Source organism: Balearica regulorum, chromosome 4 (assembly GCF_011004875.1).
Source record: "Balearica regulorum gibbericeps isolate bBalReg1 chromosome 4, bBalReg1.pri, whole genome shotgun sequence".
In the NCBI taxonomy this organism is placed as follows: domain Eukaryota; kingdom Metazoa; phylum Chordata; class Aves; order Gruiformes; family Gruidae; genus Balearica; species Balearica regulorum.
In genome coordinates, this window is record NC_046187.1 from 65,737,742 (window position 1) to 65,762,556 (window position 24,815).

Below are 24,815 nucleotides of genomic sequence, written 5' to 3' on the forward strand. Positions count from 1 at the left end.
GAGTACATGAATCTAGCCAACCATGAAGTGTTCATGGAGAAAAAACCCTTCCAGACTACAAAAAAACCCTGTTTCCATTATAGTAGTAATAGTTTTGGAGGTTATGGTTTATCTGCTAATGCCCTGAAGTCATCATCTGAATTTGAAAAATGGGAGTTAAGTATGCATTGTGAAAATACACCTCAATTCTGACAGCTAGCTGTGAGAGTTTGCCTAACCTTACTCATTTAGTGTTGCTCATTGTACATCTGTGTCACTTTGAATGTGCTAGCTTTGTGGGACTAAGCTATCAGAGCAAAATATCTTGAAAAATGACTGGTCCAGTTGAGGTTTTTATACTGTGATAGTACTGGCTGTGTTTCAAGTTTCAGAGTGCTGAATGAAGTTTAGTGTATTAAAAAGAAGAAAAAGGAGACATTTTCTGAATTACCAGGTTACGAGAACTCTGAATCTAAATAAATGGCCTTTTCTTCTTTTCACATTTGTTCTGTTTTTGTGCAGGTCCTCATGCTGAAACCGCCAGTGGATGCCAGAACTTGCAGTGTGGTTTTCGGGCCTGCTGCCGCTCTGGCGAATGACCGCTGACTTCTGATCTTTCAGTCTACTTCATTTAGCTGAGCAGGCTTCCTTTCATGCACTTTACTTACAGTTTGCATCTTGTGTTAACAATCCTTGGAGTGAGATTTGTTTATACTAGCCTGACCCTGCCCACAACTTCAAAATCTTAATGATGAGTGTACTGTACAGTGTTGTAACAATCTCACAAAATCTCATTTGGTTGGAAGGGTGTTGGGTTTTGTTTTACTTAATTTGGGGAAGATGGGAAAACATTCGGATTTTTTTTTAATGCCACTTTCTCCCAAGTTTGGCACTTAAATATACTTTACTGGATTATTTTGTGTTAAGTGAATGTTTTTGGTTTTTTTATTTTGGATCCATAAGTACAATATAAAGCTCTGCAGAGAATTTGATATATATTGTTTGCATCTGGGTAACAATTATACATCTTTAGGAGCCTTGTTTCTCCCCCTTTCCTCTCATCCTGAAGTAGTTCTTTATATTGCAAAACCAGGGAAATTCCCACCTTCCTTTTGCATTTGGTTTTGTATTTGGGCTTGAAAGACATATTCAAATAAAACATTCCCACCAACAAAAAATTTATGTAGTAGTTGAATACATGTGCTTTTAAGGTGTAATACCCAGGCATACCATGCCAGTAGGCTGCAGAGGTGGGTGGGTGTTGTGGCTGCAGAGCTGTGAACCTTGCGATCTACACGGGGGGGTTGTGTGTGTGTGTGTGTGTGTGGGGGGGTGTGTTTTGTTTGTTTTTTTCCTTCCCACAACTGTGTTAAGATGCATTTTTGAAAGAGCTTCAAGGGATGTCAGTTTTCATTCCTATGGAATCAACAACACATCTTCCTCATTGCTCTGATTTTTGAAAAGACCTCTCACTGAACAGTAGAGACTGGCAGGGAGGTGGAGAATCCATTGCTGGGCTGAGGGAAACCTGTGCTAGGAAGTGACAAGTAATGTACGAGTTGTGTGTGCGGCAGCATGGGGATGACCCCACTGCAAAAGGGAGTGAGTATTGCAGCCCCTGTCAAGCTGCAAATGTCAGTGGCCACCAGCTTGTGTGACGGGCGTAGCTGCAGGTTGGCATTCTCTCGGGCAGAAGAGGGGTACGTTGCAGAATTTGTAGAAGGCAGAGGGGTTTTTTCCCCTGTCCTGCTGAATTTGAAGGCTGGCAGTATGTCAAACTTCCAATTTTTACCTGTTTTAATGGGATAAATTCTTGTGAGTAGTATTTATTTAGGACAGCGGTCATGGTGGCATATATAGCTTTATTAAGATTCTTTGTGTTTGGGAAGTCAGCTTACAAGTATAGCTGGAGATTACAATAAACTGCAAGGTTTGAAACCATCTTGCTCCCACTAATAGTAAAGAGTACTAAGGTAAGAAAAAATCCTAGTGAACCTAGAGTTGATGTGGAGTTGGCTGTTCATGGTTACTAGCTGATCGTGGGCTAGAGGCAGAACGGACAGTGCTCACAACCTACAGAGGAGGTATAAAAGCCTACCGTTGCTCCAGCTACTGTTGCTTCAAGTAAGCTGCATTAAATTTACTTTGCCGAGAGGTAGAGTAGATACATGGCCATTTGTGCAATGCTGACTGAGGCAAGATGAGAGCAATGAGGTACACGGTGGGCTTGCATCTGTCAGTGTTCCAGAACTGTTTCTGAGGCTGGGAAGGTGCAGCTAGAGGTCCTTCTCCTTGCTGCGAGGTGGTGGTTTCTGGGCAGAGTGGTAGAGACGCTGCTGAGGGCTGGATCAGCTGCAGAAAACTGTTCACTTACATCAGGTTTCTTCTTTACCCCTCTGTGAAGGGGAATTGGACTAAACTTGGGAGATGTCATCAGTGTTCAGACAATGTAGCTGCTCCTTTCTGCTGGAGGTTTACAGAAGGAACCTGTGGGAACCACAGGCTCTAAACCAAAGATTTTGTCTCTAGTATTTATGAGATGGATTGAGTCTAGTTTAGAACTAAGCTCAGGAATAATCTTTATGTTCTGGTGAACACCCTTCCTAAGCTCAACCCACCATCGTTTTCAGTTGGAAGAGTTTAATTAGTAAGGTAACTGCAGGAAAAGTGTATGTATTTTCATTGGCATTAACAGTTAACACCACTAGTTAGATACTAATAAGCGAATCTGATTTTTAGTAAACTATTGTTTTGATAATCTTTCATAAGGGTAACTTGCAGATAAGGACTTCATAAAATAATTTGATTAAATTTACTTTGGAGTATAAAATAAATGAGCTTTCACTTAAGTTTTTGGTATAAATATTTATTAAATATTTTGTCTTAAACTTTTAAAGAAAATGTCATTTTACACCTCTAAATGGTGCTGGCATTATTCAGACACTAAGTATGAAGTAGCAGGCTTTTAAAAACTGAAGTATGGCCTTCTTGGATGGCTCTTTGGTGCATTAAACTTACTCATGAGTGAATAGTTCTGGTCTTCATTCAGGAACTTGGGTACTGGAAAGCTATTTGTATGGTGACTGAATGACAGTGTCTTCGAAGAGGAAGAAGGTCTGCAGATCAACTGTAACTAAAACCAGAGTCTTCAAGGCATGATTCCAGGAACCAAGTTTCACCTGAAAATAAGGTGGCCAAACTCTATCATTTTACTCTGCAATGTCACTAGCTGTAGGCAGGTGTAGTGCTTTTGAGTGTGATGTCCCATGAGGAGCAGTAAAATACTGTATAAAAAAAATCACCTATTAGTATTGGAATTTTAAGCTGTCAGTCTCCTCCTTAGTGGTACTAAGTAGTATCTTCAGTGGTTGTAGGGTGAATAAAGCTCATGTGTTTGCAGCTACTAAAAATCAGGTTCTTGCTCTATTTTTAAAATACTTGGGATAGCTCAGATCAGCAGTGTGAAAAATCTGTTCTATTTGGTAAGAAATCTATTTACCTCTACATAAGCAAATTTCTTCAGGTATTCTGACTGGTCTGTACTACCTATTTCGAACAAGTGAGGCAACATAAATCCATACAGAGAGAACATTTTGGGGATAAGCATGAATATACACAGCTAGAGCAAATTCAACGTTGGAAACATCAATGGTATGAACTCCTGTGCTATGTACAGCTTCTATTAAAGGTCTGACTTCAGAAAATGGCACATGAATAGGAAATCCAGAGACCTGGGAGAAAGAAAGAAGAAAAAACATGTAAGGTAAGCAGAAAAGGTAAAAGCACCTGAATAAATACATGGTTTTAAAAATCTGTTTTACTGTTTATGTAAATTTATCTTTTCTATTGCTGGCCTGAGGACATGCAATAAAAAAGCCTATTTTGTTTTTTAATGCCACCTCCCTATTTCATATACTTCAGGCAAGCTTCTCCTATTTTTTTCTCCTCAGTCTGGGTTAAGTTCAAAGTGCAGGTGTTTAGAAATCCACCAGAATAAAGTTACATTATTGAACACCTACACATAACTTTGCTGGTTTTCTGCCTCTTAACTGGCTTTAATTTGTTGTGTTCTATCTGTACTGGCTGGGGATGGGAGTTGGCAAACACCTTCTGCCCATAATACACTTTGGGTCCAACAGGAACTGAAACCTCAACTTGTTTTGAAAATGGCCAGCACTGGGTACAGTATGGTTCCCATGTCTTTTATGTGAAGAGCAGGACCCAACCTTCAGAACAGTCTGGGGGAAGAATTGCATGGGTGTACCAGTGGCTGCAGTCAGTACTTAAGTAAGAGAAAGAGTAGAAAACAGAAGTAAAGCATGTTGTGTGGGCTCCTGCACCTGTAAGCAGACTGTGTGTAGCACTAGTGAGCACTAGTGCCAGGTCCTTACTGACTAGACTTGAGAGCCAATGCACTGATCAAATCCAGCGCTATGAGACTGTTCTTGTATTGGGTAGTAGAGGCAGTGACACTTGTAGTACAGCAGTAATACATGAACAGTGCAGCCAATTTATCTTTACATTCTTCAGAAAGTTTTTATCTTCAACATCTAGAAATGAAATAAAATAGATCATCACTCCTTGACTCTGTAAATATTACCTTGGTTTATCTTTGGTATAAAAGCTTTTGTGACTTTTGGTAGCAGAAGAAAGAAACAGCCCATGCCACCTCGATGCTAGAGGAGTGATACTAAATCCTAAGGGCTTTAGATTCCTACTTCTATGCACAAGCCATACCCTGTAATCTCCTAGCTGTTTCTGCAGCTCTGCCTGATGGTCATCTTCTACGTCTTTGCCTTGGTTTTGTTCCAGCAGCGGCAGAAAGTTGCGTAGGGTAGAGGTACAGTATCTGTTCCAGCGGGTTAGATGCCGTGGTCTCCACTCCATAATCTTATCTTTTAATATTTTTTCAATCCTGCAATAAAATACACTTATTACTAGAATTTCAGTATTTATTGGATACCTGAACTCCTCTCCTGTGACATGCTTAGTACAGATTATGGGAACTAGAACTGACCTCAGTTAAATTTACTGCTACCTAAAGCACAGAAAAGCAATGCCAACACAGCACAGTTCCAGTCTGTAACAGCCTGGGAGGCCAGGGGCTTAGCACCCTCCTCTCATCCCTTCACAGCATTTTGCTTATTAGGAAACTGTACAGCAGTGCCTGATCAGTTCTTCTATCTGGCAATATCTATTGAAGAAAAAGAATTTAAAAGCTGCTGCTGCTCTTTTTTTTGTAGGCCATTTTCAATTCCTAGCACCCAAAGCAGGTTTTGGGCTTGGTTTGTTTTTTTTTTTTTTTTACTACATACAAATATTTGGGATTGTAAGAAGATGCTCTACCTCTAGCAGTCAGCACTCAGAGCATTTGTTTTGGAGGTAGACTTACCTGCCCTGTAGTTCTACCGCAGCAGCCTTGTCTGAATGCTGATAAACTAATTCTTCAGGCTAGCAATAAATAAAAAGTTTAAAGATTAAAAGTACAATCCCTTCTGTCTATACAGCAATGTTACTTGAGGAGTTACTGCCTTGATGGTACTTGTGTTCACAATTATGCTAAAATAATCTATTATTTGGTAGAGACATAATAAAAACAATAAGATGTTTGTGTGTAGTGCTGTTTATTTTTCCCAGTAAACTTCAACTGCTTCTACCTTTGATAAACTAGAAAAATTCCTGTTTGTTCACTAAGGTTGTGTGTATAGCTACTTTGGATAGGGTTGTGTTAAAGATCTGTCCCATTTACTTCACTGTGGTCCTCAGACCTTACATAGATAGTTAGAGGACAAAAGGTGTGCATTCATTCTGTGCAAAACCAAACACTTTGCTGTATTTTTAAGGATTGCCTGGGAAAATCTTCTTAAAACCCAATGCTATTACTTAACCACAGAAATCCAAAGAACTTAGCATAAAGAAACTGATGAAGTCTCTGATCTCTCAACCCCTCAACTGAAGTTGGTGACAGATACATTCATACCTGAACACTGCAGAGACCAGGGAAGGGCAAGCTTCTTGAAAAGAAAGACTTCCAGAGTTTTGGTTTGTTGATATCAAAATTTATCCTTACTGGGGAATCATATTCTTGCATATTAAACCAAATCTACAAGAAAGTAAGTTTAACTTTCAGCATAAAATCACAGCTATGGCAATGAAATACTGTGCAATCTTGACCTCCTCCAGCAATTACCAGTCTGTGTTCATATGAAACAAGCAAGCTTGTTAGTTACAGCTGATGTGCAACTTCGGCACAGCAAAAGGATGGTACTGGTCTGTCATGCCTTGTGCTTCTGTGTATGGGTTGAGACTAGTGTGTGAACAGAGTTACTGTCTGCAGGTAGCAGCTCTTCCTGCTCAATTTTTATTTTTCTCCAGCATTTCCTTTTCAACACCACATCCGCTGTGCACCATGGCAGTTTTTACACTTTCAGAAACTTTCTGCCTTTACCATCACTTCAGCATCACGTGGTGTTGGGTTACAATATACTCCAGAGTTTCATCTGCTGTCCTGAGCTGCACTTCCACCCCTCTGGATTCCTACACAAAGCTGCTGAATTCTGATGAAATTTTTCCAACAGCCCAGCACAGTGCAGCTGTGATGCCTGGTGGCCTGCTGCACCCCAGCACCATTTCAGGCTTACGATACAGAACAGAAGTAGATACTGCAGACACACACAGCTCCTATGTATGTTTGTTTTGTCATCAAGGGGAACCTGTGTCTTGTGCTCCACTTCTTTATAGACGGTAAATTTGGTCTGTGTTTGAGTTGAGGCTGAAGCATGCAATCATTACAGGCTTCTTGTTCAAAACAACCTTTAAATAACTACTGCTAAGGCTGCAAAATGTACTGGCAATTAATATGTAAATGTACCAGCAATTAATATGTAACTGTTTGTAAACTAACAGTTCTGTGTATGGCCTGTTTTTTCCTGTTGGCTGTGATGTGGTACTGCTCTGCTGGCAGCACACCTGCTCCGTCACATGTAGACTAGAATTAGTTGCCTTGAAAGATGTTGTTGCGCTCTGTAGTTCAAGGTTAGCTGATGAGGTTGTCAGTGCTGAAGTCCTCAGTTGCTTCTTCCAGCAATCAACAAGTACATTACCTTTTTCTTAACTGTAGATTTAGTATTACTTACTTACTTAAAAAAAAAATCCCAAACCAATTCAAGCACTTCCCAGAACACTTTCAATGAAAGCCAGAACTGACACTTTTAAAATAAATATGCTTTAGAATATTAAATTCTCATCCAAAGCAAAACAAAACTTCCAGTGCATGACACTTCAAAGGCCCTCTCCAGGTATGTTTTCAACGCAGAAAATAAAAGCAAACATTTGCTATATTTTGGTGTGCAACAGAAGCCTGACTCACTGTTTCCTTAAAAAAACTGAGGAGCAAACTACTAAACTCAACTTCCAGTTTTCATTCAAATAAATCCTTGGGTTCTTTTTTAAATTCACCTTCTATGCCCTCAGTTTCAGACTTTCACGCATCCCTCTACCCAGCTACCACGTCCCATTTCTGCCCCCAGAAGCCGTGTGGGTTAGCCTCCGGCCATGTCGGGGACCGTTGCTGGCAGGAACCTGCTGGGGTTTGTGTTCCTCCGGGCACAGGCTCAGCTCTGCCCCGTGCTGTCTGCAGCCTTTGCTTCACCTGCCCAGCTCTTACCACGGCTTCTCTCTCCTTTCCCCCACTGCTGCCTCTCAGAGGGTTTCCAGCCACACAACAAATAACATACTGTGAACAGGCACTAGTGTTACTTGTATTTTATAGCAGATAAACGGGAAGACTTGACACCAAGCAAAAAATGAGTAGTTTTTGTGCCTTGTCATGCCAGCTCTATGTTCTGCACATAGGACCACTCAGGGCTGTGCCCGCCATTATGTACGCAACTCCAGTAACTCCTTCCAATATGCTTTTTTTTTTCATTTTTCAGTTACGTTTCACCTGCAAACTATTAGCTTTGCTGAATTACTACTCCTCAGCTAAGCAGTCGCAAACTGAACGTATTCTTAGGCCATCCAAGTTGGAAAACATGTAAATAAAACCCAGTACCGAAAATTATATGAATGGATATCATGATCCACCTAAATGGCGATTAAAAAAAGTCTTTAAGTATTTAAAGTAGCTGAAAAACCTACCTAAGATTGAATAAAATCACTAACATGACAGTATAAATATAGTTACATTGATGACCAAATGATGCATAAGGTCAAGAAAAATAACAAGTTATCAGCTCTTATGTGTATAGAAATGAGTACACTTACATTGTCACAGCTGATCAGACAATACACATTTTGTAAGGGGCAGAAAGTATCGTACTGCCCATAAAAACATCCAGTACTGGGATTCCAAATTACATATCGACTTTGTTCCAAAGTTAATACATATGCAGTTGGTCCCTAGGAAGAAAAAGAAGTATGAGAAAGATGTTTTAAAACTGGCTACAAAGAGAGTAGGGTTTGTATTGTTTGGAATATTAAATTGTTACTACTGAGGTTATTAGTACTTTTGGGGGCAAACTGGTCGGAAGAATTTACAGGTTTGTTAAAATTCGATCAACTAATGGGTACATAATAACATGTTCTCTGTCTCTCACGTGGCAGAGAAATGTTAGACATACACAGCCCTGAGCCATTCTTAAAATACAGATTCTGAAAGTGTCTTGGTTCAGGTAGGAACTTATGCAAAATTCCATATACAGGAATGTTTAATGTATGCCACTTCAACATCAGCACATCTGTCTTGGCTCCTGCCACAGCTCATCCACGGGCAATCTCTGAGCTGAGGGATGGCCCACACTTTGTGCCTCATCCATCAGCTTTCCCTCATACAGGCACGTAAGGAATTTCCCACCTATCTTTTTGTGTTCTTTATCAGAAATCCCTAAACTGCTCTTCTATTTTCTTGTTATCATCTCCCACGTTTTCAAGGTACCTTGAAATACCTGGAATAATCCCCCTCTGTACAAGTATAAGCTGAAGGCTTTATTAAGAACTACCATCTTCATCAGATTCGGAGTGGAAGGAATGTACCTGAGTACCTGTTCCTGCCACTGCCATATCTGAGAATGTGCTAAAGAAACTATTCTTGACAGGGATTTTTACCAAAATTCTGTTCTGCGAAACTTTGACATGTGCTTGGTAATTTAAGATACTAATGGTGGAAATCTGCCTTGTAAACAGTATTACCATCTCTGAAAAGAGCAGTATTGGTTACTTCAAAGTTTGAGTGCTTCCCTGAGAACAAATTCATCTCCTAAGGGGCAAAATAACCTAAATTTTGTAGTTCTTGGCCAGTCTAAGCCAGATTGCTGCTACAGCAGGCTCAGAGCAATGGCAGGGCCCACAGCAGCCCAAGGCAAAGCAGACTGCGAACCTGCCCGTATTACAGAAGGCAGATGAAGACTGACTGGTCAAGCCTGAACAGATCTATCATTACTCTTGCTGTAGCTTTGCCATCAGCTGGAGAGAGGATCAAGGGACATGTACGTGCCAGTAAGAATGCCCTAACCCTCTCCTGCCACCTCTCACCTGTTACCCAGTCCCACCCCAACTCTGTCACAGGCTCTGTATTCATGACTCGGGCACGGTGAATGGAGCACCTTCGATACCTGTGTCCTGGACACACCGTTTATACCAGCTGAAGTCCAATCAAGGTTTACAGATGCGGGTATTGTACTAGGAGGACGACAGCTACTACCAGATTAAGCGTGGAAGCATGGGTCCAGAAAAAACCCAACAGACTATATTATACTAAGATATGCTGTGAACTTATTTTTTTTTCTCTCTGGAAAGAATCAGTTCCAGCAGCACCAATGTTTAGATAACTTCCTGGGAAAACGTGCCAGCAAGAAACAATTCTGTCCATTGGTGGGAACCAAAGACTTCAGAGAATAAAAGTTAACATTCAGACCAAATGAAAAAAATCCTCGTACCTCAGGAATAGCATTTCCAATGATAAGCCAGGCTTTTTTCCCCATACCAAGAAAATAATTACACAAGAGCACGGCATGTTCTTCCTCATCTCCCGCCAGAAGATAAAGAAATTGCTAATTGAGATTAAAAAAAAATAAAAAAATCTCTCTATGCAGTTATCAACTGTGTTTTCAAGTTACAACATTTAACAATATTTCTTAACACTTCTGAAGCAAAAGAGTCCTCTCAGATCTTTGCAACTAATCTTTATTCGTTATTGGGCACTGCTTCAACATGCAGGATGAAAAGTGAATGCTGTGAAAATCCATGGAACGAATCTGGGATTTTACCACAAGAACCAAGGTCTTTGTCTTTTGAGTTACTCTGACTTTCTCAAGGTTCTGAGATGGTAAAAACATCATCTGTAATTAACTTAACGTCTGCTGTTATTCTATAGATGACAGCATTTATCTGTATGTGTCAAAGAACACCAAATCTCCCATTACTGCTGACATTACACGCAATGCTTTTTCTGGAACTTGGAACTGCAATGATCAATTTTAAGACTAGTTTTAAAGTCTCCATCAGTCAGCATCCTTTCACTGTGCATGACTAGCCATTTTGGATTGTTTTATAACTGAAAAAAACCAGGAAAAGCTTAAAGCCCTAAGCATTCTTAGGGCCAATCAATTGCAACCTATCAGAGATAAAAATCTTGGCTCAAATCAGGATGAACAACTTTTCTCAAGCTTTGGTCCTCACTCTTTGAAATAAACAGCTTATAAAGAAAAATAGTTCTCACAATAATAGAATCACAGAATAATTTAGGTCTGAAAGGACCTGAAGAGCTCATCTAGTACAATCTCTCCATGAAAGCGAAGGCTGCTAGGATGTTACATCACATTCAAGAGGATAAAGGACTTCTGTTTAATGAATTACTTACGTCTGATGTACTCCATAAATCACAAATTCCAGCAAATGACACACTATCTGGCAAAAAAGGAATCAAAGCAACGTATCGAGCCACCAATTCCTGCAAGAAAACAAAACAGAGCAAGTCACCTCCTCAATTCACGACACAGATATATAACAATAGTAGTACTATACCAGATGGGAAGCACAGTGCTGTTTCCCCAGCTATCGATGACAAGACACTGACTACCCTCATTACAGTAGCAGTGAGCTCATTTTAGAACTCGTATCAAAGACTGATATGATTTACTCCCATTGAGGTTTGACATCATTCTTTGTCTTTTAAAGGACAATACTCATTAATATACCAATTTTTTTCCACAGAAAACAAACATCCTTTCCCAGCATCATTATGGATAGACTTACTGTGTATCACACCTTGTCATTACTACTTATTTTGTATCTCTAGTTTTCCCTCTATGACAAGTGTAGCTATACAGCAAACATATAAAAAGGTTATGTGCCTATGTGCACGTGCGTGTGCCTATGCGAACACACACATTCTGAAATCTATATCCCAGAAGCATCACCATCTTTTCTAAGTACTTACTGCTGGTGTTTGAGAACTATTTGGGATAGCATCGAGAAGCTCCTGTGGTGGATTCAGAGGTTTGATGTATCTGGTAATAAAAACTGTTTTCCCATTGAGGTCAATTACAGTTGTTAGGCATTGGCGGCTTGGAAACTTTGATGTACATTCAACTTCATACTTTGCTGCTGCCTGGAGCAATTTCTCATCTTCTTGGGTATCAAACTTCAAAAGACAGTATATATGAATATACAAAACCAGTTTTATTCATAATTTGGTTTAAGTCTTTATGATGTCTGGCCTTATTTCACCATTTACAGGAGCATAAACGGAGTGTACAATTCTTTCCTAATAGCATTTTGAACTTGCCTTGCAGTATATACTTTGGCTCACAGACATATAAGAAAGGTGAAGGTAATGGAAAACCACGCACTTTGCATTTACTTACAAATGCGTGTAATGACCTGTGCTTATAGCTGGCTTTATTAAAGCACTTAAACTGTAGTGAAAGTTATGGCCAAGTAAAACTGCAGGGATGAGTATGTAACACCATATATTACTTCAAAGGTAAACACTTATGGTTACGTAATAATCCTACATGCTATTCACATCACACACCATTAAAACCACAATTGTGGTTATGCACAAAATCCCAGTGATTTTTATATAAATGATACTGTGACAACCCTGCGCAATGCCAAAATATTTGCAGAAATGGTCCAAGTAATTTTTAGATAAATCCATGTAATTCAGACTTGTCTAAAATTTTAATGCTTTTAGATGAGATTTTCCAGAAGCAAATCTAGGGCTCAAAAGCACAAATTAATTATAGAACAATGACAATTATTTGCTCATATGTCACCTAAGATGTCATCTTTTAAAAGTCCTCGGATTGGTCAAAATAGTTTTTTTACATCTTCTTAGAATCGCTTGGGTATTTCTAGTGGTGCTGAGAATGAAAGCTCATCCTTGGTAATATTTGTGATCAAAATAAACCACTTTGTCCTTTGCTACCCTTCTTCTCAAACTAACCAGAGGTGGAACCGCTGGGCAGAGCCCTGCAGCTAGACCACCAAGGCAGCAGAGAAGGCATGCAGTGGTGATGCCTCTCAATCATAATTAACAGCCAATATATACAGCCTCTGGCACTTTGTAAAGCTAAATGTAGTAATCCACTGCAAATATTACTGACAAAGAAACAACTACGATGTCACAGTCAACTAATGCGAAGTGCAAAAATACTGCTACAAAACCAAGCTTAAACAGATCACAACAGGAATTTCTAAACTGATTTAATTTATTAATAGTATACCTTCTTAAGCATTTCATTCATCTATATAGAGATTCAGGAAGGACAGCAAGAAAGAGAGGAAAACTAGGTGAAGAAACAAAAAAAGGTATTGTAAAATTAAACTAAAATTAAGCTTAGTATCCTAAAAGAGTACACAAGTATTTCAAATGACTTAACTACAGAAGGAATGGCTAGGAATAGCAGCAAAAGGACACTAAAAATATTTAGTTAGCTTCTGTCATTTAATACCAAACACTTTCTATAATAACTGTATGTGCTACGTTCAGGGAGTTGCAGCAAAGAATAATTTCTTTTTCAGCCACAGTTAGAATACATGCACATGTCACTTTAGTAGTGCTTTTATGTACAGATTTCATTTGATACACACCACCTAAAATAGAACAGTCTCTTAATGAATTTAGTCCTGCTTTATAGAGTTTTCTCTAACATGAAATTATATTTTAGTGTTTTCTATTTATATTGCTTTGAAAAAATGGATTATTTGAAAATCTCATACAATGTTTGCTAAAGAAGTAACTTGGTTTGGCTTAGTATCCAAGGTAAACACATCATCTAAGTAAAGTTTTTATAAGATTTAGAAAAATCTCTAATGCAAAGAGTGAACAGAAACCTGGCAAAACTCCTACTGATTTATTAATCACAACTGGTTTTTCACTGTTCTTCAAATTTTAGAAAAGAGATCTTCTGTACCAATAGCTTTTTTACCTCAGCACCATTTTTCCTTATTCCTGGTTTTACTTTCAATGCACTTCAGTGACAATGCATACTTTTTGGTACTCGAAAGACCATCTGGTCCGAACTTTTGTGGGAAAGGGAGCCTAGATGAGATTATCTAGCACCCTGTCCAACTGCATCTTGAAAACCTCCAGTGATGGGGACTCTACCATGTCCCTGGGGAGACTGTTTGAGTGAATGATTGTTCTCGCTGTAACAAGTTTCTTTCTCACATCAAGATAAAACCTCTCCTGGTGCAACTTGTACCCCCTGCCCCTTGTCTTCTCAGTGTGGCTCCTTGTGAGGAGCAGCTTTGACATGTAGTACTTCTTGCTATTCTGTTATTTAGGACTCACTTCCTGTCTTGTGATTTAAGTGTGCTATGATTCTTTGCTGCATCTTCAGAATGGAAGGTACTTCAGTCTTCTTTCTAGTTCTTTAAGTCTGAGTTTTGATGAGGGGCAGTTAGCTCCTACTGTCAGATTTGAAACGAAAGAGGACTTATATCAGCAAGATCTATGACTTAAAATATGCTGTTTTTTTCCCTCTGGAGTGTTCAAATCAACTCTAATCATAGCTACCATTTTACTAGGCATTAATATAACACACAAGCGTTTGGTAACTAAGCATCAAATTGCATCTATGCAAGAAATTCTGAACATTTGTTCATTATTTAAAGAGGTCAAGACTCACAACACACAGTCCATAATACTTTACAATAATCTCACCCCTTATTTGAATTTCTATAATTTTTCTTTTGAAACAGTACTGGAGACAGGTCTTTCTATAAACAGCGATCTGTTTCCTTACAAATTCAGTAATTTTCTTCCCCAGCAACTAATTACTGTATGTGAAGATTAAGACTATGAAACTCCTGAATAAGGTCTCATCTATTAAACACGCTTCAAGGCTGTTAAGTTGATATTTATGGTTTCGAGTCCTAGTAATAATCTTATCATTCAAGCTAATTAACCTTAAAAGGCATCCATGAATGCACTTTATTATTTTTCTTTTTTTTTCAACAGTACTAAATTGTAACAATTCCCACGGTATTGCATAAGAGCAAGAAAACATAGGACTGGGTAGTTTCCAAGGCTATACTTTAACAGGAAAAAAGCTTTTTAGAATGCAGCATACAATTTTATATTTATTCTGAACAAGAAATTACATAACCTTTCTCTCCAGTTCCTGTTTGTCTCTAATAAATGACCAGTATAGCACTGAACTGGAAAAGAATGAACCACTGCTGTTTGTGCATGAAAAACATTCATCCTTGCTGAATGGATCTCAAAATCATTGCATAATGGTACATAAAATAACAAGCGGTGTATACATTTTAACTACATATTGTTGTTGCTACTGTAAGGCACTTCTGGTTTCGTAAAGTAACTGAAAAAAAAAGAGCTGCTGTTTAGAAATAATTATCTTCAAGATCTGGAGGCATGCATGAAGCCATAAATAATAAATGCTGTGTTTGAATGGTATCAACACAGAAGCAAGAAAATACTATGTTTGCACCTGCCACCTCCTTTTTGTCCGCTGTTCACAAATCCTCACATCAATACTTTATTGTTTACAGAAGTAAATGGGAAAATTACATGCTCACAGATAATGAATGCAAATTTGCTTTCTATTAACACTGGAACTAGATACCTGGTGAAAGTTACATCTCATGCGTTAAGTGTCCATCTAACTTAATGGTGTATCCAATGAAATTGAATTGAGCTAAAAAAATTGAAGAATTTGTATTAATGTCTTTCTGTACTTGTATTCATGTCCTTTGGTACGCTAAGCATACCTATTTAATATGCATCTCAAGAACTGCACCACTGGAAACAAAAAGAATATGATGAATTACTGATTAGTTACCTTTTCTCTGACTGACTCTCCAGGAATGAGCTGTGGTTCAATGGTAATAAACAGTGTTATATACGAGCCCTCACTCAGATTTCGCACAGAATCGTAACCTCTCTCGATTCCCAGGTTCTTTTCTTTGCTGTAGCCAAGGAGGACTGGAGGAACATCCACCTTAAACGTACCATCTATCTACAACACATACAGAGAAATACTTCTCATTAGAAGAGAAAAAAGCAAAACTTCCTTCTCAAATACGTTTGCTACTTGCATTCAAATATTTTATTCCTTTGATTTCTTTATTAATCTGAATTACAAAACAGTAAAATGAGAGAATATGACAGGCATACTGATTAACTTTGGGGAAAACATGAGACATCTCATCGTTAAATGTGTTAACTGCAACTGGATTTCAGCTTCTCTTGCATATTATGGACACTAATATTTAATGCAATGGAAATCATACACACTAGTTCTTAAAGAAAGAGTGCCAGCCTTTCACTGTTTTTCTTTCAAACAGCAATCTCCACATGGCACTATTTACCGGGAAAATGACAAAATACAGGTTGCAGGACTGTGCTTCTGAAGGTAGCATCACACCAACAGGCCGTTGCCTATGTTTGAGTGACGTGGGAATGATGCTCCAGCATCTCACAGATGGACACCTTCCATGCAGAAGCTGCTGATGCTTCTGGGGTGCAACTAGAACCATGCCCATTCAGCTAGCTTTCCCATGGAAGAGTGCTCCAACGGACTCACCAGCCCTTCGCTCCTCCCTCTGCCACCACAAACAGAACATAAGGTCTTTTTGAAAGGCCATGTCAGACAAGGGATGGCCTGCCTCACACTTGCTCAGGCAAGTCTCAACAGTGGAAGCACACAGCTTTAAGAGAAAAGCAAGAGGATTAACGTCCTGATTTGGGCAGAATTCAGATGACTGCTGTCAGGAAGGACATCTTCAGTGGATGTGGAAGATGAACAGACGACTCACTGGGCTGGCCCATCAAACATTTAAGAACAAAATTAAGTTTTGATGAGGGGAAAACTCTAAATAAATCACTCAGAATTTCTGCTGCAGTGTAGTGGAACAGAATGAAGAAATGTTTCATTTGCTACTGAAATTTAATTGCCCCTTGATATAACCACTGGACTGATCTGGCTTTTTCAAATTCAGTAAGAAATCCTGTTCAAATTAAAAGAATCTCTAATGCTGGGAAGATCTATGCAGGCATTCACACTATGCTTAGGGAATCACAAACTGCAACACCTGCTCAAAGAGAGTCAGGAGTGCACCTGACAAGAATTCTGGAGTTACAACAGAAAGACTGATACACCAACAAGTGTGAACAACAGAGGTTGACATCAGTTTTGGTAATCCTCAAAGATGGATTATAGGCTGTGTCCTTCACTATGTATTGGTAAGCAGTCTGTTACAATGTCTAAGCCTGCCCATTAAGTCTCTTGGGATTGTGAGCAGACACACTTCTCAGATGAGTTTCATGCATTCAGCATGGAACATTTCCCTAAAAAGAGCAAAGGATCTTGTTCTTGATCTGTAACAATGGTGGTCACATTATGTGGCTGTAAAAATATAGAAGCTTAGCTATAAGAAAACTTACATTAACTAGAAAGCTGCTTAAGGCCTAGAACTGTTTTAAAGACTATAATCGTGGGAAAGGGGTTTGTAATCAAGGTAATAGCTAACTGACCATGGCAATGTACAATGCTGCTACGTTCCTTGTACAGTCCCTACCCAACCAGACAATAGGCCCGGGAATATTAATCTTATGAAGTAAGTTGTAATGGACAAGTGTATCCACAGCAAGGATACTGCGCATGCCTGCAAGAAGAGGGTTATCCAGCGAACACGGGTGCGAGACCACTGATGACCACCAGAGACCCCTGAGGACCACCGACTCAAATCACTGAGCATGCGTGACGGGGAGGAGAATATTGAAATGGATTCCAAGAAATGATTATCATAGGACTTTTCTCAGAAAAATAATGAATATGTATATTTTGATTCTATATAACCTGTATGTTGGTGATCACCTGGCATGCACATTTGGTGGAGCTATTTCCCCTGTGCATCCAGCGCTGCAATAAAGCAAACCTAGGGTAACTCACGTCTGGTAGAATTTTTCTTTAACAGTGGCATTGTCTGCATAGGATACCCAAAGACTCATAAAAAGGCGGCTAGACCTTCTTACCACTTGCATCTTCTCTGAAGTCAACAAAAGATTCATTCTATAGGGCACCACGACCCTCAAACACCTAAATTCATTGATTAACTTCCAAGTTGAAGATAGCATATTACTAATGATCTAGCAGAAGCAAGTGGACTAGCGCTGGTTAGACGTACACTGTCCAAAATTTCTCAGCAATGAAAAGAATCCCATGCTTTCTTGAATCTCATGACAATTATGTTCCGTTATGCCTTGCCAACGGAGAGCCCGAGAAAACCACTTTGAACTCCAAGCACTGCACTTAAATTAAATGAGACCCCTACAGACTTATCCTCCACTCAAAGTATCCAGGAGGCTCTTAAAGCCCTTAAGGTTCTGAGAAGTGTCCCATATAGCCAGAGAAGAACAAATTAATGTGTTGTTAGGTATGCAACTGATGTCAGAATCTTTATGAAGTAAGAAACTGAGACTTTTGTGATACGATGATTTGATCTATACATGAAAGTAACTGCCTTGCAGAAAGAGAGTCCTACAGCAAGATTACAATATGATAGGACTATTGATGTGAAAAATTAGTTTCCTTAACCTAAGTCCAGGATGGATGGATGGATAAAAAAATGTCTTTCCCCTATGAAGAACTGCATGTTTTACTATCACTCCCATGACTAACTGTTGATATCTCTTGAAGAAAGATTCTCTTGAAAAGTTCTCAAAATGGAGGAAAGAAGGGATTGGGAGAGGCAAAAGTGAAAATTTGGTCATTCATGAAAAGTGTGGAAAAAGAAGAGTTAGGTCTCATTTCCTATCACCTATCTAGGTGATATCCCTATTCCTAGTTCACCTATCTAGGCTGTGCAATACCAGAGATCTCAAAAGCCACTGACAAAACAACCTAAATAATTTGCACTTTTAACCTTACTATTGAAGGAAGCCAGGCTGCATTGTCAGTGTAGAAGTATGTTTCTCTATCTCTTCTCCCTTCAAAACACTGAACTTACTGACACTCATCAAATTTGACAAAAAGCAGTGGTTTCAAGGGCATTTTCAAATAATTCCATAAAAGTAAACTAACAGGTACAGAGAACATCATTAAATCTGACATTCCATTACCAGCCCCTTTCCATTCTTCGTTTCTGTATTTTAAGACATTTACTTGGTGTTATTGATACTTACCCTTGCTTGAAAATATATTGTAGTAAATGGAATCTTAACACATCCCAGCCAGTGTCTCTCAACACGAGTGCGAATTCCACTTCCTCTTTCATGATCATCCTATTAAGAAGTTGTCCAACATAAAACTTTGTAAGACAGCTTCATTTCCTTTAATTCAATCAAAAATTTAATCAAGGCATTAATAAAAATTCTCTATTGTTTTAATAATTTACTGTAAGTTCAGTTACTAGCATGGCAGTGATTATTCTGCATGACACTTACAAGAATGTCATGGCCATGGTACAACGTGCTTGCACTTCAGGGTTCAACTCCTGAAAAACCAGTGATGGAGAACTCAAATATCTGACAAGGAGTCCACAAGAGTCTTCTCAGACAAAGTAAATTAAGCTATGGTCTTCTAATGAAATATTTTACTAGTATCTAAAAAACGTTTTGAAGGTAAAATTGTATGAAAATCTAACTAAACCTTGTGGAATTGAAGCAATGTTTTCATGTGTATTTCCTATCAGGGACTTCTGAATCTAATATGACCAGCCTACAAGTTATTTAAAAAAAAAAAAAATTCTTTAAAGGCTAGAGTGACATCTGAGTTTCAAGTTTTTATCTTCCTTCTGCTGCATCAAATTCCATTTCAGTTTTGAGGACAGAATTCTGTTCTCACTGAAATGTGTGCGTTATCTATTTTTGGGCGATATTTTCAAGAATGTTGAGTGCTGCTATTTTCGTGCATGCTGAATTGACTGGGAAAGCTTTCACTAGTTTCAACAGGGGAAGGAGTTATGCCAACACCGAGAGCTTACAAAAATTTCTTGTTACTAGAACTTGCAATTTTTATCTCATTCTAAAAAATTAATATATACAATATATACAAGAGGTTTTTTTTTTTTCACCAAACAGCTTGTAAAACAGGATGAGACAGAGCATAAAAAGATAGTTAAAACCAACTGGGATCATTCATCTGGAATTTAGTAAAAATCCTGATTAAGAAGAATAGAATTCAGATTACAATTCATATATTGCCTCTCAATTTTAATATCTCCAATGTCATTAAAAATCAGTAAAATAGATTACATACACATGTTCAACTCTAGCAGGAGATTATATAGTACAAGCTTAATTTGTACAGAAAAGGTTAACACTGCAAAGACTGCTTCCTCTAACAAACTTGTAGTATTGACTAGATAGAAAACCGTAAGGAATGACAAAATAGAGAAAAAAGAGGCACAGGAAAGTGAAAGCTATTACACTGAAAAGTCTTATTCTGTCATTTTTAAAAAGCTTATAATATTCTGTAATGTACACTGTCCTTCAATTATGAACTCACCTCTACCACATCATGAAGTACTTCATCAAAAACATTAATGAAGACTTCATCCTTCACTGACTGCAAACTGTGGGTGCTGTAATCACCATTAGGAGCTCTGAAAAGGTTAAATAAACCAAAGAAGTGATTTGAACAGAACATGAAAATTTGAATAAATCTGCACGCTCAAATTAAATTATTATTACTCAGAAATAATTTTATTTCATTTTGCCATACCTAAATGGAAGCTCAAGTTCCTCATTCCAGTTGGGGTTTGGACCCTCTGCTGTTGTTGTCCGGCAGACTGTTCGCTGAAAAGAAACTTCTATAAAAGGACGGACTAAAACCTGTAAGTAGAGATCAAAACAAAGGAAACAGATCTCTATAAAAAATTAATCAGAGCATATTAAATTACACATTTTCATGTATTTAGAAAAATAAATGTATACTTTGTGGAGTATACTTTGTGGTCCAGCTCAGATAAAACTTTAATACGCCTTAAATGTTGCACTTCCCAGGCTTCTAAGCATTCATGAAGCTTTAAAAAATATTTTATATACTAGCATTTCCAAAAGATTATGTGTGTTCAGAATACTTGACAAATTTAAACATACATACACCAGCAGAACCACATTTTCCCCTGAGAGTGGGAAAGCTACTGGCGATCTAATCAGAGAAGGTAACTGAAAGAGAACATGTGATCCAGACACCAGTGGAAGAAAGTGCATTTGTATCCTCTTATCTGTAGCCTACTGCTACAATCCTGGTTGTCTCTGAAACTGGTCTCTATTACAGATAAGCAGCTCCCACTAGACACAACAAACCCCTAATGTCATAAAAAATGCCTTACTGGAGCATTTCATTGGCGTTCAAATGCATATGGCAGAACCTTTTCTACTTTCCAAGAAACAATAATTTTGAAAGAAAATCGTAAGAAAATCAGGAAAAAACCCTGAAGGGCTTCCATCTTCATTCAGAAGGATGCTGAATTTAGTTCTCAATGGCAAGGAAATGTAGTTTCAGTATTGGTCACAAGAATGGCTCTGCTGGTTTAGACTAAGAGTGCACCAGGCGCCCTCCTCCCCGACTTGTGGTTACTGCTGTTCTGTCTGAAAATCCCTACCATTTTTCATTGCGCAGTAGCCATTCTGTATTTCTTGCATCCTTACTGCCCTTCTCTGAACCTTTTGCAGCTTTACTATCTTTCTGGTGGGCAAGCCAACCTCACTAATAAGACATCTTTCTGATGGTAAACGTTACTGCCTGTTGAAAAGAGGAACGCTTGCGACTTCACATAAGGAAATGTTAGTTTTGTGCTATACCTGGTTGAATGCCAAATCTGGGCTATCGGCTGGGCTCTGAACTGATGGAGAGGCTGCAAACATCTCATTAAAGGACCTTGAAGATTTGGATGGTTGTTGAAGTTTGCTACAAGAGGAAACAGACAACAACAAGAAAAGACAGAGAACACGTTACAAAATATCAATCCCTCACATTCTGTGTTAACCATACAGAATTCTGGAAATACTTCTGATATATTTTTATGTTATGACTTTAACCTTGGAAAGATAATTATTCCATCAAATAACACGAAAAGAATGCCAGAAAGGAGTAGCGAGTGTATAGCTCTTGTAAGCCTCATTGCAAAAGAGCACTTTGTGCCTGGAGGCTCTCTTTTCTGAAGAGCTTATCAACCTCAGACTTTTTTTTTTTGCCTCCCTTGTACAATTTCCTTGAGCTACAGGTTTTTCAGTTTAAGAAGATGAATCCCCACAGAATTCATAAACAGTGTAGACTTCGTGGTATCCAGGCAAGGCCTTTACGACAAAATTAAACCCATATGAATATTACACAATCAGCAACCCATGAGTGAAATAAAATAAATGTTAATACATATATTTTTATAGTGTTTCCACATAACTTTTTTGAAATAACACCACAGTAGAGATTATAAAAGAATAACTATTCATGGAGAAAGCAGTTCAAAATAAGATATCTCATAATGCAAAAAGACTAGGAGGGCTTTTAGTTATTTTTGTAATACTGATAATGAATTGAAATTTTCATCTTTTCCTCCTTCCTATCAACATGTTTCTAATAGGAATTGTTTTTTTCAGTATGAACTTCTTTAAAGAAATCCAACAGAACCTTTATTATAGTAAAGAGACAAAACAGCAGAAGATGCTAAATTCTTATGCACAGTAATTGGTCAGCTTGAAAACACCTCTGAGTTAAATGCAACGTGTGTTCAGAACCAGACTGTTCAGAACTCAAGTACTTCTACATGACACAGCATCACGCAGTGCAGGCATTGCCTTAATGTGCCTGAAGGTAATGGTCACCTTTAAAATTAGTCAGTGCCAAATTAGGCTCAGCCCATTAACTTGAAGAGTTCATGAAGGAGAAGACAAACACACCACACTCAAGAGGCAAATAAAGGATCCCACAATGAAGAACTGGATTTTTTAAATACTTATTTTTGGTATTTAATTAAGATATTATGAATTAAAATTGCCCTGAGTATAACTAGCAGGCTTGCTTAAGGTATAATTCATCTGATATTACCAGAGCAGTAATGTTGTCAAAGCTGGAAGTTATCTTTCAGATAGTTTTTTTGCTCAAGCAGACGAATACAGCTTTTGGTAAAACATTTCTTGAATGTAGCAGTTATTGATAAATGATCATGTTATTCTACTTACTTACAAAACAGCAGTTCTTTATCATTATTAATAAAAACATAAATGTATGTATGTTTTTATCATGAGGATCAAAACAACACACATGGCTCAATTTCAACATTAGTTGCTTCAGCTGTCCTCAAAACAGCTGCAACCAGAAAATGAATCTGTCCTGGAAACAGGCATTTAAACATACCTCATCACTGGTTTTCTCACTGGAATATCATAAGCTCTAATGATGTTCACTAACAGTTTTATGTCTCCATCTGATAAATTCTGTGCTGTGACCTTCTTCCTTTCTTTTCTTCTTGGCTTTAGTGGTCGTTTTGGCTCTGCCAGTTTAAACAGGCTAAGTCCCAAAATACTAATAATCATAAAACAGACATTTAGTCATTTTTGCATAGAATCCAGCATTCCAGTGTTTTCATGACACACATGCAAATTACACACTAACAGAAAAAGGAAATATATGCTCCTGCTAGTACCATACAAAACTCCATGAAATGTCAGTGTTTTAATGGTTTACTACTACACAATCCAGTTCTGTCTTACATTCAGAAATTATAATTTACATGTGCAAAAAAGTTTTGGGTTTTTTTTTTTTCCTTCAAAACTAGGTAAGACACAAATAGGACAATTACACAGCTTCAAGGTAGATCTAAACTACAGTGCTATGAACAATGTATCTAGCAGATGACGACAACCACTGTATTGAATAGGCAAAAAATCTAATTACACAGCTATCTACAACAAACTATAAAAAGGAAGAGGAATGAATACATCACAACATACCCTGGACCCTCAGAACTTATAACCCAAGGCAAAGCAGAACCAAAGGAAAAAAAAACAAAAAACCAAAAACAAACAGGAAAAGAATAAAAAGCCAATGTATGTTTTTACACATCATTAACTGCAGACCTTTCAAAATCTACTTTAAAAACTGATAGCAAATGGCATTATTTCCTAATAGATAATAAAAAATCACAGTAAGTACTGTTAAAATAACACAAAACCATGAATTACTGAAATATCTCACTAAGTAGATGCTTTTAAATAAATCATGGTGTATTTTAAATTCACTAACCATATAAATTCACAAACAGAATCCAATATGAATTAGTATTCAAGATGAGACAGTATCAATGAAGTATTTGATTTTAAATAACTACAAAAGCTGATTATAGCCTCATTCGGATTTTTCCATTCTGTGATGTGGTAACTCAAACTAAAAAATAGGATGAACTATTGTGTAAGAGAGCATGTCTCTGTATCTCCAGCAGATGGGACTGTTTAGATTTATACTGCTGATTGAAAAAACTATGGCTGTACTTTAAGGGTGTCATAGTGTTTATAGTGAATACAAGCAACTTCTACATGAAAGAAAAATAACTATCTTTCACAACTTGTTTACTTATACAGATTTTAAGTGAGTACCACTAATTAAGAGTCATCTATGCTGTGGTGGCTGATAAATGTCAAAATCAACAAGCATGAAATTTGGAATAAAAATTAAAAGAATGTGTTTAAGTAATAAAACAAATAATAAACTTAAAAGAAGAAAGAAGTAATTTCAAAACCCAGTAACATTTATGAAAGTAAACAGCATATGATGACATCCAGCAACAGCAAAGAGATGCATCAGAAGTAAAAGAAATAAAATGACTGTTAAAAAAATCTATTGCACATTATTTGCAGGGCATATGCACTGACTCAAAGCCAGCATCACCTACAGAACCAGTAGTAGCGTTACTACCTCTGATACTTGCCTGATATATTTGGAAATCATTCAATCTGGCACCACCTAGGGCTATGATCAGCTCAGCTGACGCATTAAGCCACGATAAATCTTATTTACATACAGTCACATTACTTCTGCCAAACCCAGACTTTTTCTTAAAAAAGTTTTTATGTGCTTTGTGTATCCATACACTGCCTGCAATGGCAGAGGTGTGTGTACACAGCAATTGGAAGTTTATGTATTATACTAAACACTAAATCACATCAGTTGGTCACATCAATACACTTTGCAAAAAAAGATCAGAGCTGGTTTTACATTAATTATGTTGATTTAGAACAAATAAAGATAGCACCCTTACCCCAGGCTGGGAATCTCCTCTTCATTGACAAGGTCAGAGAGAAGGAAATGGTGTTTTGCTATGAGGAAACGGTTTATTACTGATTCTCGAACCTGTGAATGGGG

General features: G+C 37.9%; 2 protein-coding genes across 7 annotated transcripts in view; one reads left to right on the forward strand and one right to left on the reverse strand.

Moving 5' to 3' along the window:
- Nucleotides 1-7,113, forward strand: part of FBXL5 (F-box and leucine rich repeat protein 5) — a 42,883-nt gene extending 35,770 nt beyond the window's left edge. For both annotated transcript variants that reach the window (XR_012835394.1, XM_075752462.1), the window contains one exon: nt 502-7,113. Coding sequence is in view for 1 of the 2 variants with exons in the window: in XM_075752462.1 (XP_075608577.1) it covers nt 502-578 (77 nt within the window). In the remaining variant the exon portion in view is untranslated. The remainder of the gene's footprint in view (nt 1-501) is intronic.
- LOC104640656 (complement C1q tumor necrosis factor-related protein 7) overlaps nt 2,830-24,815 on the reverse strand; it is a 126,033-nt gene continuing 104,047 nt past the window's right edge. For all 5 annotated transcript variants that reach the window (XM_075752456.1, XM_075752455.1, XM_075752458.1 and 2 more), the window contains 15 exons: nt 24,712-24,803; nt 22,812-22,979; nt 21,260-21,365; nt 20,175-20,284; nt 19,959-20,055; nt 18,635-18,733; nt 15,291-15,467; nt 11,417-11,620; nt 10,838-10,927; nt 9,915-10,028; nt 8,245-8,379; nt 5,960-6,082; nt 5,372-5,430; nt 4,717-4,894; nt 2,830-3,710 (listed from right to left, as the gene is read on the reverse strand). In XM_075752456.1, the coding sequence (XP_075608571.1) occupies nt 3,522-3,710; nt 4,717-4,894; nt 5,372-5,430; nt 5,960-6,082; nt 8,245-8,379; nt 9,915-10,028; nt 10,838-10,927; nt 11,417-11,620; nt 15,291-15,467; nt 18,635-18,733; nt 19,959-20,055; nt 20,175-20,284; nt 21,260-21,365; nt 22,812-22,979; nt 24,712-24,803 (1,941 nt within the window). In that variant the 3' untranslated portion in view covers nt 2,830-3,521. The remainder of the gene's footprint in view (nt 3,711-4,716; nt 4,895-5,371; nt 5,431-5,959; nt 6,083-8,244; nt 8,380-9,914; nt 10,029-10,837; nt 10,928-11,416; nt 11,621-15,290; nt 15,468-18,634; nt 18,734-19,958; nt 20,056-20,174; nt 20,285-21,259; nt 21,366-22,811; nt 22,980-24,711; nt 24,804-24,815) is intronic.